Source organism: Podarcis muralis, chromosome 6 (assembly GCF_964188315.1).
Source record: "Podarcis muralis chromosome 6, rPodMur119.hap1.1, whole genome shotgun sequence".
In the NCBI taxonomy this organism is placed as follows: Eukaryota; Metazoa; Chordata; class Lepidosauria; order Squamata; family Lacertidae; genus Podarcis; species Podarcis muralis.
This window is the reverse complement of record NC_135660.1, coordinates 47,970,451-47,985,711: the sequence shown is the minus strand read 5'-3', so window position 1 is coordinate 47,985,711 and position 15,261 is coordinate 47,970,451. Positions and strand designations below refer to the sequence as shown.

At 40.1% G+C, this 15,261-nt stretch overlaps 1 protein-coding gene across 8 annotated transcripts in view; it reads right to left on the bottom strand.

Moving 5' to 3' along the window:
- RBM20 (RNA binding motif protein 20) overlaps positions 1-15,261 on the bottom strand; it is a 110,643-nt gene that overhangs the window by 82,975 nt on the left and 12,407 nt on the right. Inside the window, exon 1 of one of the 8 annotated variants that reach the window (XM_077930224.1) lies at positions 13,490-13,622. The exons of the other annotated variants lie outside the window; for them this stretch is intronic. Coding sequence (XP_077786350.1) covers positions 13,490-13,545 — 56 coding nt within the window. The 5' untranslated portion in view covers positions 13,546-13,622. Of the gene's footprint in view, positions 1-13,489; positions 13,623-15,261 lie in introns of those variants that run through there. 8 annotated transcript variants of the gene reach the window in all.

The following is a 15,261-nucleotide window of genomic DNA, read 5'->3' as shown; positions in this document are numbered from 1 at the left end:
CACACAGTAAGAATTATTTTTTAACAAAACTGAAAACAGAAAGCTTTCTTTCCTTAATCTATATAAGAGAAGTACAGCATTCTAATAAAAATACAAGCAGTTTAAATACAAGGTTTCTAACCTTCTAGTAATTTAATCCAGGTACTACATGTCTTACACCAGACAGACTGAAACCAGTAAGATTTTTAAACATATGGCTGTGGTTTCTAAACAGATCATTATTTTTCATGTAGCTATCCCAAGTTCCCTTAACTTACTGGCTGTAAATCCCTTTTAATCTCCTTGCTAGTAATCTGACCATTCCCTAAAGCTCACTTTTTTACTTTAAAGTGATTTGCAGACATTCACACAGTAATTAGCTATAGGCAATGTTGGTATCATTGTCATCTAACTAATTTTAAGCAGTAATTATTATATTACTCTTCTATTTTAACCAATTTTAGATGATATTTTATTACACCATTTAATCAGTATCTTATATCTTATTCTCGTTACAGACTCTTTGTATCATGACCATGCCAAGGTAGAAACTTTTTATAAGTTTAAGACTCAGAAAATGATTTTCTTCTTAAATACAATAGCTTCACATTTAAGGGTTCCAAAAGTTACTAGAACACAGCACTTTGTAGAAAACATACAGCAGAATCAACTGTTCTTAAATATATTTTTCATTCTCAAATAAAAATTTCAGAACCTTAAAGAGACATTTTCCCCCCCTCAGCTGAAATTGCCTAAGGAATTCTCTCTTCCTCTTCTACAGTAACTAATTAAAGAAGTAAGAATGAGAATGACACAGTAAGCAACTTGGATAAGACAGCTCTACAATGTTGGACAAGCCAGCATCTCATAGTGTTCTCACAGTTATTGTGAGGATTAATTAAGATATGCCACCCAGAATTCCTTGGTGCGAGGGAAGACTATATTACAAATATAGACTGCCCCCCTCAAAAGACTACAGCTTACCGGTATATTCCATAGTGTATAGAGCTGACAAAAAAATAGATAATATTATTTAAATCAGGTTTTTTGAAAATGTTAATTGATTTCTTCCCCAAATTTCAGCTATAAGAAGTTTTTCTTTTTAAAATAACCTGGTTTAAAATGAAATCTAAACTTAATGTAAAGAGATTTTACTTTCTTGGGCTCCATGATCACTGCAGATGGTGACAGCAGCCACGAAATTAAAAGACGCCTGCTTCTTGGGAGAAGGGCAATGACAGGCCTAGACAGCATCTTGAGAAGTAGAGACGTCACCTTGCCAACAAAGGTCCGTATAGTTAAAGCCATGGTTTTCCCAGTAGTGATGTATGGAAGTGAGAGCTGGACCATAAAGAAGGCTGATCGCCGAAGAATTGATGCTTTTGAATTATGGTGCTGGAGAAGACTCTTGAGAGTCCCATGGACTGCAAGAAGATCAAACGCATCCATTCTTAAGGAAATCAGCCCTGAGTGCTCACTGGAAGGACAGATCATGAAGCTGAGGCTCCAGTACTTTGGCCACCTCATGAGAAGAGAAGACTCCCTGGAGAAGACACTGATGCTGGGAAAGATGGAGGGCACAAGGAGAAGGGGGCGACAGAGGACGAGATGGTTGGATAGTGTTTTCGAGGTTACCAGCAAGAGTTTGACCAAACTGCAGGAGGTAGTGGAGGACAGAGGTGCCTGGCGTGCTCTGGTCCATGGCGTCACGAAGAGTCGGACACGACTAAACGACTAAACAACAACAACAAAACTAAGTTGTCAACCTCTTACTAAGGGCTTTTACAGGAAACAGCTTCACAGCACATGTATCGTTCATGTATTGATGTAATAAGGGTGACAACCATTTCTTGCAGGGATTCCATTCCCAGCCACTGCACGCATCAGCGGAGTATGCCTAAACATGCCCTGCCCCGCCTCCTGTTCTTCCCTGTTCTGGGTCCAAAAGGGCCCACGCATCAGCAATTGTAAGTCATTTGGATGTGCCTAAAATGGTCACCACCTGTAGTTTTATACTTGAGGCCACAGGTACTAGAACCCATATTAATGCTAACCTGTATCTTACCAGGATCATACATTGAGCCCATGTGGCAGATTATTTACTCCTGTTTCATTCCCAGCTACTTAAGCTCGGTTATGTGTTCCGTTTTGAGAGTTTGGCATCTTAAAGATGACAAAAATTATTATTACTATTATTATTATCCACTTTAACAGATGCATGTTATTCTGAGCTGCAAGTAGACATATAGGTTTGAGGCAGGGAACTGTAAACAGGTATGCCATAAGGAAAGGAAATTCGGGGGGGGGGGGGGAGCTCAGAGATTCCCAATTATCTCACATACAGGAGCCATTCACAACATATAGCAATTGATAACATAAGATGTTTTAGCACTGATAAGCAAATTAACATATATAGTCTGCTAAAAATACATTTTTTCTCGTGACATATAGCTTTTCTCCCATGACATGTGTTGATTGGCTTACCAATGTCAGGAAGTTTATGTATAGCTACTGTATGTGTGTGTAATGCAGTTACCATTGTCCGTGCATTTTTTGCATTTCCTTCCCTTCCAACCTACTGTTTACATTTAAATACACCTCTATCATGCATATCTATACCTGCAACTCAGGATAGTCCCAAGAAAACTTATGTCATTATAAATTTGTTAATCATTAATGTGCTTGTGTGCATGTGTTTCTACAATAATTCAACACGACTACCACTCTGGGACTTATTAATATTCACGTACATTCATCTTCCATCTTATGAAGAAACATTATTTTGTATAATACTATATTTTTCCATGCATAAGACGATGCTTTTGCTAAAAAAAACTTAGGCAAAAATTGAGTGTCGTCTTATAAACAGATAGTGAATGCAGAGGGGGAATGTGTGATTAATGGCAGCAGAAAGCAGGAGATTGGCAGCGGCAATTGGGCGGGTGATTGCTGGCTGAAGCAAGACCTGCTGGTGATTGGCTGTGGCTGCGGCAATTGGGAAGGCGACTGGCGGCTGCGGCAAGTGGGCAGGCGGGCTGTTGGTGGCGGCAAGCGGGCAGACAATTGGTGGTTGCGGTGAAGTGTGTGATTGGCAGTGGCTGTGGCAAGCGATCGGCAGTGGCGGGCAGGCGGGTGAGCGATTGGTGGAAGTGACATCCCCCCCCCAAAAAAAAGGTTAACAACTTAATTTTGGGTTAAAAAAATAGGGATCGTCTCATACATGGGGGTGTCTTATACACGGAAAAATACAGTAACTACCACTGCTTGATTTGGGCAAGTTCTGGAAATTATTACTACTCAATCATGCACATATTTACTCAAAAGAGAGTTCTAAATTCTTCAGGGATACTTGTTTCTTAAAAAAAAAAGGATGCACAGGATTGTAGACTTAGCCTTCTAGTAAGTGATTTTGCTCAACTTTCTTAGATGTGTACGTGTTTTATCTGTAACTAGGCAATAACAACAACCAGATATAATTCTCCTCCCTACTCAAACCTTTTCATTTAAAACTATTGTGTGCATAACCATTCTGCAGTTATGCATAATCATTCTGCATCCGACTGTTGTTGACTTTCAAATTGATTCATGTTTATATGATACCTGGGTGTCATGACCTAGGACCCAGGTGGATGTTGTGGCCCAGGAAGTATGTCAGAACCCATAGCAAACACACCTATGAGCATGCCTTCTCTCACAGAACACATCTCTGATACACAACTGGCCTCAGCCTGCTAAGTGCGGAGTCTGCATAAACACATTATCACAGCCACAACCACAAGGTATCCGTGCCATTGCCCTGAACTGGAAATATAGCAATCTATCTACTGCCTGCTTATTTTGCAAGGAATTCAGTGCTGCCTTGAAGCTCTAACAGCTTGCTAATTCACCCTGCACACCCTGCCTGTGAATAAGAAGGTGCATTTCTGTATTTTGCTGGCATAGCACCCATTGTGGGCATCTCTTATCAGCTTCCAAAGCAGAGAGGAGCAAGCTAACATTGAGCAGAAGAAATATTGGGAAATCATCAAGGAAGAGATACAGTAAATTTTCCTGACCCAGATTAGGCTTCATGTAGCAGATAGCAGAAAATCAACATTTTGTATGAGACAGAAGAATAGTGAATTTACAAACTTTGCTTAAAGATACCTGTTGCCATAGTAATTAGGGGCAGGTGTTCTGACCAATGAAATTAGTTTTTGGAGTCCACAAGCTGCCAGTGCATTCTGCTATCCAATCATATTACTGAAAAGATCGCACATGAGGTGATCATGCATGTAATTGTTATAAAAGCGTCTTGAATTTTGTATTTGGGGTCTAGAATTTGGAGAATTCCTCTGGATCATTTATTCTTGCTGCAGCCTGCAATAAATATGAACTCTTTCCATGATGCTGCTGTCTTTATTTGGCTAAAGAGGACCGGCATATTTCCAGACCCCCTCTGTAGGGTAACATGCATACATGGGCATGGTGGCATGGAGGTACCACCATCATTATACGTCAGAAATAAGTGGCATCCATTTCCATTGAAAGACTCTGAAATCTTTTAGCAAAATTGCTCCAAAATGATCTCATTCCAAAACTCATTGAATGGGCTTTAGATAAATAAATATCATTCACTAGCCACTGCAATCTGTCAACAGAGTACAAGCATATACAGTGGTACCTCGGGTTAAGAACTTAATTCGTTCTGGAGGTCTGTTCTTAACCTGAAACTGTTCTTAACCTGAAGCACCACTTTAGCTAATGGGGCCTCCGGCTACCGCTGCGCTGCCGCTGCACAATTTCTGTTCTCATCCTGAAGCAAAGTTCTTAACCCAAGGTAATATTTCTGGGTTAGCAGAGTCTGTAACCTGAAGCGTATGTAACCCGAGATACCACTGTATAAACACTACGAAGCAGATAAAATTATCAAATTAAAATTATGTAAACTTATCTCTTGGGGTCCACTACCCTACTCTTTACACACACATCCCTAACTTTTCTACCTCCCCCAACCTCAGGTGCTTTGCTGCCTTCCTTCCTGCCGCCCAAATTTAGAAGGGGGTTCCCCTTTCTTACATTTTACCCTAGCAGCCAGGTACACTACAAACCAAGGTAGCAGGAAAGGCTCCAGCTACACACCACCATTTCTACAAAATGCCTTTGGGCCCATGTGGCATCCAGGGGCTATTTTAGAAATGAAGATGGCAGGCAACTGCAGCCTTGTCTGGTACTTTGCTCTGGAGCACACCCAGCCACTCAGCAAAAATGTGTTGTTGTTTTTTTAGTTTTGGAAGACTTCAGGATCTCATTGGTGTTATGAAAGGTCTCAGCAGGCACTGCATTAAGAAAAACATTGAGAAGCAGAAATGTACTTTAGGCTGCCATGGTCACATAACAACTCAAAGGAGGAAAGGCCTGATTCTTGTCTGTGAAAGTAGTGCATGGAGCAAAAAGGTAAGAAACTTAACACGTGTGGACATAATGCAATAGGCCTTTGCACACAAAGACACATATGTGAGAATAAACACTGACTGCTCTGCACATGTAAACACAGAGGCTGCAAGTTTGCATGGTTAGTACTGTATATAAAATAAGCAGATTACTGAGCTGTCTCTTGTTCCTCAACCACAAAGCACAATAAAAATATTACTGGCAGGGTTACAAAAGATAATAAAAGGCCCATTTAAATGCAAACTTTTTTAGTATGTCCAGCATATAAGTTTACAGTGCTACAGTACAGTAACATGAGAAGAGAATGTTTTGAATAAGTGGGTAATTGAATTAACAGAATCCTAAAGAAAGATTTCACATTCACATGCTTAAATGGATTAAAAATAGAATACTAGAACTGTCTGACTTCACTTTTTAATTTTAGCTTGGTGATGAACTGGCCCTAAATACTGAAAGGCACAGCAGTTTTTTTCTTCTTCAGCAAAGTGCTCATCATATGTTTATATGAAGGAAATGTAGCATGTTCTATTAATAACTCCTGCAGCCACGGTTAAATCTGTATACCCTGTGCATCAGGAGAATGCTTTTGCTAGCTACTATAGGTCAATCATTCTCAACATGCAATTGTAGAACTTTATGGAAACACAAAGCATTTAACAGTTTAGTTATTCATTCCCCTAAGAAAATATGTTTATCAACATTTTAGTTAATAAACAATAATAATGTGCAAACACGTCAGAAAAATAATGTGCAACACTGTATAAAGCTTTCATTTATTTTAGAGAAGAAACATTGTATCTTTAATATATCATTGTGGACAATTGGCCGATTTCCAGTTCATGTCACTTTCACATATGTTCATCCGTAAAAATGTTTCATCCTGCTTCTGCATTTTTAATGGAAAAAATGATCAAAAAGAATAGTATTTTTAAACATGCTCTTTCTCAAAAAATGCATTTCTAAAAGCATTTTTATTCTTTTTTCAGCCATGAACTACAATTGGAACATTCAGTAGGTGCAAAAGCTAATTCCAACCCCTTGTTCCACACAACTAAACACATGGAGGGGAACCAAGATTACGCTGGCTAACCCTGTGCTTGACATCTAAGATATTAGCCAAAGGTGTGAATAGCAATGTAAACTCCTATCATATCAGAGGTCCCAATAGGTGTACAGTTATACAGACATAGGACAACTCCCACTCTTTGGTTGAAACATGGAAATTAGAGCCAGAAGACATGCAGAAGTGAGGCGCTGGTTCAGCCAGTATGATCGCTCTCCAAGCGTTCAGCCTTGGAAGAGAAAGTAGGAACAGGACTACAGGGTGATTTTATTTCCTGCTTTAGAAGTAGCTGATATTCTAAATGTGTTCATCTTGGAATTTTCAAGTGTGTATGTGCATGTATTAATGGAAAGCACTCTATATTTTCCTGTATAGTACAATAATCTGAGTAATCCTAACAGCCCATGATTATCCAAATCTAAACTATTCAGATAATCATTCATTGGATAAATGGAGGTATTACTTGTATAGGCTTTTAAATGTAATGTAAATATATGGGGTCAAGCTTCTTTTGAAATGGAAGGGCATTTGAAAAGCAGTTTGTAGCATGCGGGTCATTTATTCAAGGGGGGGGGGCCTCCACCGAGCTAGCAGAAGAAGTACTCTAAGAAACACTTTGGATTCCAACTCAAGATGGAAAAATGTTGCTACTTCTCTATTCTGACATTAAACTAATTATGTCATGCTGGCATTACAGTGGCAATACCAACTGAGATGCTAACATAAATCTTTGTCATTCTAATGCAATTGCAATTTTATCTCAGATTTGTTTGTATCCCTATTTCTTTACTATTCTGATTTCATTTTTACAACTCTTCCTTCCTTCATAATTTTGAAAATGCCTCAAATGTTTCTGAAATATTTTCTCATAGAAGCACTCAATGTTCAGTGACACTCAATCATCCAGGCCTAACTTCTTGTTTAGCATGCAGAGATTGTTATATTCTATTTCCCTTCAAACTCTTCATCTAACACTGATTTAGGCACAGTTCCCTCTTCTGCCTGGCTCAGGCATCAGTAACATCATATTTCTGCTATGAGAGTGATGACCTCTGCTTAAGATACTCTTGCAACAAATGAAGTGCAAGACCACTTAAAAGCTGGATCGATGACAGTAAGTGATCCTTTTATTTTACATTGGATGTCTTTCTTAAATCAAATATGCTGTCTTATTGCCAGGCATTTTAAAACGTCTTTATAATCTTAGTCAGAAGACAGTATGTTTTTCAAAGATTTTGATTCTTTTTCTTTTCTGTCTGCATCAGTAAAATAGCTGGTAAACTTTTCAGTGAAAGAGCAGTCATTTAAATTAGCTTTTGAAATACAATTTGGTCAATACGTGCATAACGAACTATTGCTGGTGACAGAAATATTCCTGAGGTAGAGGACAACCAAAAGCCTGAATATAAAAGGAGAGAGACGAGCAGCTTTTCTTCTTTCTTCTACTTGATATATAGTTTAAGAGATCTTCTTTCACTTTGCCTTCATGTGTTATTAAATACAGGCATTATTTTTAACTGATTTATGGAAGAGCTTCAGTTTTACCCTGTGAAGAAAAGGCTGAAGGGATTTTAAATTCAGACACAGCCAATAAAAAGTTATTTCTCTTTGTCTACACTGAAATAAAAGGCAGGCAGAGTTATGTTTTTGCAAAGTTCCTTGCCCATGCTCTAATGTAAATTGATTACACTGAGAAAATCCCAAGAGCAAAGATTTCATTTTATCAGGATTCAAACAGGAAAATTCCACAAACTAGAAAGTTAAAATTGACAAATTCAGTGGCTGCAAGTAAGCAGCATATTCAAAAGTAAGCAGCATATTCAAAAAAAATTATTATCTAATAAAAAACTTCAGTCAAATTTAATTGGGTAAACTGTGCATTGCTAGGCAGCATAACACTTTCTAACAGTGCCGGCTTAAAAATAGACCAATACTGTAAAGAAGAAAGGAGAATGATAGTTCTGATATATTGTAGGACTTCAGGTAAGGGGCACATGAATTTCTGCTATGATCCATAAGTGAAGCATGATGCGTTGAAGTTTTTAGCTCAAAGGTGAGATTTCCTTCTGGGCAACTTTCAGGAGGGGGACAGTCACATGCCAGTGAGTGTTAGGGCCAGAGGCAAAAATAGGCAGAGCAATGGATGTAAAAGTTGCCTTTGTACAAGAGAATATACTCCCATACCTCTATCTTCCATCCAACGAGCGTCATTATCAGAGTTCAAGGACACATTCCAGCTAGGCGAAAACACTCAATGTAGGTAGGTGTGAAGCAGAGCCAATGATGGGTGTGGCCTAGAGAGAATGGATATGGCTAGGAAGTGGTTGAGGCATGGAGAGAGTCCCAAAGACCAGACAGACATGGAGAGCAGCATTTGGCCCATGGACATGACGTTCCTCAACCTGACCTACTGGATGATTCTCCCCAAATGCTCTCTCCTGAGAAGCATAAGCAACCATTGTGTGTGACCCAATGGCTCTTCACTCATTTGTGTGAAAGGAAATACTCCATGTACCTAATAATTTGTCAATACGCATGCTAAGTATTTGCTTTGTTCATAGACAGACTACCTGTGCACGTGGTCTTCTGTGTATAAAAAATGCTGCATCACAGATAATGCATTCAAATTGACATGGCAACAATGAGTAGAAATATGAAATGTGAGATTATGAATCATTAATCAGATGGCAGGCATCTAGCAAAAACAGGTTCTAATAAATTTATTTTTAGGATGCACTCCTAAAAGTTGATACACCTCATTCAAAACCTTGCTGGGCTCTCATCAGCAGGGCAGAAGTAGATCCCTCTCTCCCCCTTTAATCAATATGCTGCCCATTAGGAACACCAGGAGGGAAATACTCTATGCAGGCTCAATAGCTAGCATACTTAATTCCCCTGTTGGGGGCTTTTGGGGAAACTGGGCAGATGTTGGTCCACATTCAGTCCTACCAACAGTGTGAATCAAAGATCAGTAGGGGCAGGGTTTCTGTGGTGGCAAGTTTCTATGACGGCAAGGAGGAGGAATCTTGACATTGGTTCTACCTCTCTGAAATCACAGCTTGCTTGCTTGTTTTGCACTGAGAAAGGGGTATCTGGTACTTTCTGTGTCCCTTGGGATAACACTTAGCCTGGCTGCAATCCTAACCCCATTTATCTGGAACTAAGCCCCACTGAATTCAACAGGAATTTCTTCTGAAGAGGCATGGTTAGGACTGTGCTGTAAAACTTATTTTATCAAGCTTTTCTTAGTTCTTCAATGTTGAATTGTGCTTTCCCAATTCAAAGCTTTCCTGATGACATATAACTTACCTAATCATCATAACTGAATAAAAATGGAGGAGAAATTATAACCAAGCATTCTTTTTTTTCTAGATAATTAAATGCATATTCTACTAACTGCACATCACATGCGACATTTCCCAGCACATCAGTAAGGAATGTTTTTCTATTTTGCTTGAGTCCACAGTTAGAATGCTCCTGGATTTAAAATTTTAGGTCAGTATAACATTCCTGCACATATTTGACCACATCCACAGTATACCTCCATTTCTCTATTCTGCTCCCAAATTCCTTCTCCCAGTTTCATCTTCAACCTTCAATCAGTAGCAGACAGTGTAGTGGAGCTACACCACTCACCTTAACTCCCTCTGTCTGCATCAATGCTGCATACAGGGATGGAGAGATGGAGGAGCATAGACATAGTACAGTATAAAAACACATCAGCAGGAATGTCAGATTGGTTCTGCTACTGTGTTTGTACCATACTGATCTCACCTCTCACTATTGCAGCAGCAGCAAAGCTGGAGAGAGCTCAGTTGTGTGGTGTACCACTGCATGCTGAATGTTTCTGCCTTCAGTACTGGAAAGTATCACTTGCACCAAATGCTGAGATATTAACCAAGGAGCTCTTATGATTTTAGAACCTAGAATGATTGTTTAGGAGATGGTTGCAATGAATCAATATGACATATGATAAAAAATATATTTCCTTCTAGTCTACTTTCTTGAACAGTATGAATCCTTGCTCTGGATAATGACAATTCATAGGTGTACTTGTAACTTAACATAACTGCATAAGAACAGCCTGCTGGATCAGGTCAGTGGCCCATATAGTCCAGCATCCCGTTCTCACAGTGACCAACCTGATGCCTATGGGAAGCCTTTCTCCACCTCACCTTTTCTTCCTTCCACTAGCCACCCTTTCCACTGTACCTGTTGACTATAGTTGTTACTGGTCTAGTTCATTTTTCTTATGTTACAGCTGGTTGTGAGCAGCAGGAGGGGGGGGAATTCTGGTTTAGTGGAGGGAAATGGGATTTTTTATTGTACAAAAATTCATCATCCTTTAAATCATAGAATTCAAAGAATTGTAGAATTGGAAGGACCCCTGATGATCATCTAGTCCACCCCTGCAATACAGGTAAGCGTAGCTGACCCATACAGGAATCAAACTTGCAACCTTGACATTATCAGCACCATGCTCTAACCAACTGAGTTTATCTCAAAAAGCAGAGAATTATTGAAAATGATTACTTAATTGTGATAGCATATTCTGGTACTTAAGGCATGCATATCTAATATCAGATTACAGTGGTACCTGGGGTTACAGATGCTTTAGGTTATGTGATTTCGGGTTGTGCACCGCGCCGAACCCGGAAATACCGGAATGGGTTACTTCCGGGTTTCAGCGCTTTGCGCATGCGCAGAAGTGCCAAATCATGACCCGTGTGTGCGCAGACGCGGCACTGCGGGTTGCGAACGCTGTGGGTTGCAAACGTGCCTCCCACACAGATCACATTCACAACCCAAGGTTCCACTGTATTTCTCCTTCCTTCCAACGTATTACTTCATGTGCGACAGCTCACGCTATTCAGTGAGAGGCAACCCTCAACTCTGGCTTTTCCATGGTGCAAAGGGAAGCAACAGCAAGTAGGAAGTGGATAAATAGCATTGCAAAAGGAGAACTTGGTTCATGGTTCTCTTGAGTCATACACACTCTTATTTTGCTCTTTGAAGATCCTGCTATCTCTTGCTCTCTCCACTCCTTTCACTCTCTCAGAGTATTTGAAAGCATTGTCTTAAAACTCCCTACATCTTAATATCCTTTTAAAGGGGCCTGCTGTTTGTCCCACATTTTTAGGATGTGAAATATCTGACTGAGCATGGCAGAGCATTCTCTATACTAGCATCAAAATTGTGGTATAGGGTTTCCAAAGAGGCCTCTCAAGCATCTCAGACTAAATATTTTTCCCTACCCAATTTTTTCAAACTTGGCCCAAAGTTTGTCCTAGCCTCTGATTTCATTTTGTAGCACCAGCTACAAAATCATTTGATCTGTTATCATAGTGATGGGATACACAGTATACTCAGTTGCACTCCAGCCAATCACAAAGAGATGAGCTGCCTAGAATGTAGAGCTAATTTTACTTTGTTTTTAAAAAATATTTAAGAATTCTCTTCACATAGGGAAAAAAACCTTTCTTTTTTTAAAAAAAGAAGTCCAATAATTAAGAGGATAAAGCTACAAATTATTTCTGGATAGTTCATTTATATGCCTTCACAATTCACAATCAGGGTCAGACTTCTCACAGAAGATAGGAAGGAAAGCTCCTGTATGTGTAGTGACCTTGAATAAAGCTGTAAAGTGAAGGAAGAGCATGATGCATAAGTGGGAGGAGGGTGGTGACCGGCAAAGAATGTGCCAAGTGCCCAGGTGGCGAAAGAGTAGAGTACAAATAGGTGGCTTGGCGAATATGGATACTCATGAATGTTAAGAAGTGCTAATAGGAAGCATTTAAAGAAGATAAATAGAGATAAGAGTAGAGAATTATACTTGTTAACCAATACAATTTTTTATTCTTGTATAAAAGAAACGAAACTCAAATCTCCAGCTCTCGTTTGACATGTGGATTATTTTATCAACAGGCCTCATTTTATTTGACCAAAAGTATACTGTTTCTGAACCTGCATGAAACATTATAACCATTAGCATGAAATAGCTATAAAAAGACAACCAATCTTTTTTGAATAACAGAAACAATTTATAGATGGTTTAAGTTGTCAGCACATAATTTTCTTTACAGGGGATGCATTTGGGCATGACCTTTTATTAAAAAATGAAATGATAAAATGCTAAATTTGTTATCAAGTACACATGGAGATTAGGGACGCGGGTGGCGCTGTGGGTAAAAGCCTCAGCGCCTAGAGCTTGCCGATCGAAAGGTCGGCGGTTCGAATCCCCGCGGCGGGGTGCGCTCCTGTTGTTCGGTCCCAGCGCCTGCCAACCTAGCAGTTCGAAAGAACGTCAAAGTGCAAGTAGATAAATAGGGACCGCTTACTAGCGGGAAGGTAAACGCTGTTTCCGTGTGCGGCTCTGGCTCGCCAGATGCAGCTTGTCACGCTGGCCACGTGACCCGGAAGTGTCTCCGGACAGCGCTGGCCCCCGGCCTCTTGAGTGAGATGGGCGCACAACCCTAGAGTCTGTCAAGACTGGCCTGTACGGGCAGGGGTACCTTTACCTTTACCTTTACACATGGAGATTATAAAGCAATCTCCTTTACTTTTTTTACACTCTGATGAATATTAATTACTTATTTTTTATCTTTAAATACCCTTTGGCATTGTAATCATAATGAATGAGTACCATCCACTGTATTATTTTTATTTATTTTTGGCCAGGTGGGAGAAAGCAGTGAGTTACAGAAAATATATCTAATAAGGGATAGTGTGGAAAAAGTTTTGTCCATGATATATACACAAAGTCCCCAAAAGCATGAAAAATCCTAAACTCCTTAATATGTCATATGAGAGTAAATGCCTCTGAAACATTTGTGGCTACTTCAGTCATTTATTTCCTAAAATTTATATACCACTGAATTGTAAGAAAAAACCTCAAAGCAGTTTTACTTGACACTGACAAACACACAGAACAGTCACAGACAGGTATGAACAGAATCACAGAAAAGCAACTACCAAGCTGGTTAATAATCCACTGTATTAAAAGCTGCAACTTACACTGAGTATGCTGACACCTCTTCTCTTGAGAGTGAGTGATGCAGTCTTAGTTGCATAGGCAGTGGCACTTACAGAACTGAAGTGTGTGTGTTCAACATGGTGTGCTTTTGTTCAGAGTTCCAGCTATTCCATTGCATTCACCCTCCCCTGCAGCTTACTCCCCCCCCCCATCACCTAGCATTCAATGCTTACTGAGCATGCCTGAGCCAAATAAGGATTAGGTTGGTTCATTTGTGGAGAGGGGGTTAGGCTGGGGTGGGCACACTGGTGCCTAAATCCAACCTGCATTAAAATATTGGATTTCGCAATGGATAGCTCTTGATTTCTACATGCAGCTCTCACTTGTGTTCCTTAGTAAAGGTAAAGGGACCCCTGACCATTAGGTCCAGTCGTGACTGACTCTGGGGTTGCAGCGCTCATCTCGCTTTATTGGCCGAGGGAGCCAGCATAGCTTCCGGATCATGTGGCCAGCATGACTAAGCCACTTCTGGCGAACCAGAGCAGCACACGGAAATGCCATTTACCTTCCCGCTGGAGCGGTACCTATTGATCTACTTGCACTTTGACGTGCTTTCGAACTGCTAGGTTGGCAGGAGCAGGGACCGAGCAACGGGAGCTCACTCCGTCGCGGGGATTTGAACCACCGACCTTCTGATCGGCAAGTCCTAGGCTCTGTGGTTTAACCCACAGCGCCACCCACGTCCCTCTTGTGTTCCTTACATACATTTAAATACAGTGGTACCTTGGGTTACATACGCTTCAGGTTACAGACTCCGCTAACCCAGAAATAAAACCTCGGGTTAAGAACTTTGCTTCAGGATGAGAACAGAAATCGTGTGACGGCAGCGCAGCGGCCCCATTAGTTAAAGTGGTGCTTCAGGTTAAGAACAGTTTCAGGTTAAGAACGGACCTCCGGAACGAATTAAGTACGTAACCAGAGGTACCACTGTGTAGCTTATCAGTGTGAACTTGGAAATAAGCTATCCAGTTTTGTCCAACCTTTCTACAATTATATGATTATATGATTATATGTGGCTCTTCCTCCTTCCTCTTTTCCCGGCCACTCCACTGTTCTCCATCTACCATATGACTGTTTTCCTCAAAACAATTCCAATGGCACTGAGCACACTTGGTCTTCATTGGACTGTTTTGTCAAGTTACCCTCTCAGAGTTCTTTTTTCCTTATTTGTATACTTCTGCAAACCTTTGTGTTTTTCCAAGTCTACTAATATCTCCCTGTTGTTCATTTTGGTTTCATAAGCAACAGTGCTCAAAGGGCTCAATCATAATTAGAATGTAGGATGGACATATAAAATCACTTAGCCAGGAAAAAACTGTTCAGATTGAATTACAATTGTGAATAAATTAAAATACCTTGAGAAACAGAAGTTTCACTACCTGTGGTCCCCCCTGGAAACCATGGGGAGTACAGGCATTGCAACTTCATGAGAATTCTTATGTTAAATCTCTTGGCAAAATCTTTTCAAATTTAATGAATACCTGATGGGGGGGGGGGGGGACTAGTTATCCTGTAAGTAAACAATGCTTTCCATCTCCAAACAGCCAAAATAAAATAATAATTCCAAGGTTATAATCCTATAATAAGATATATCAGCAGGGGAGCTTTAGAATATGGCATATTTTCATATATGGTGCAGCTAGTATAGATCCGATAGCACAGCTCCTTAGATACACCATGCAACTCCACATTACCTGGTATGAATCCACTAATAGAAAGCCCAAACCCGGCTAGAGAAAAGGGTTTGACAGGC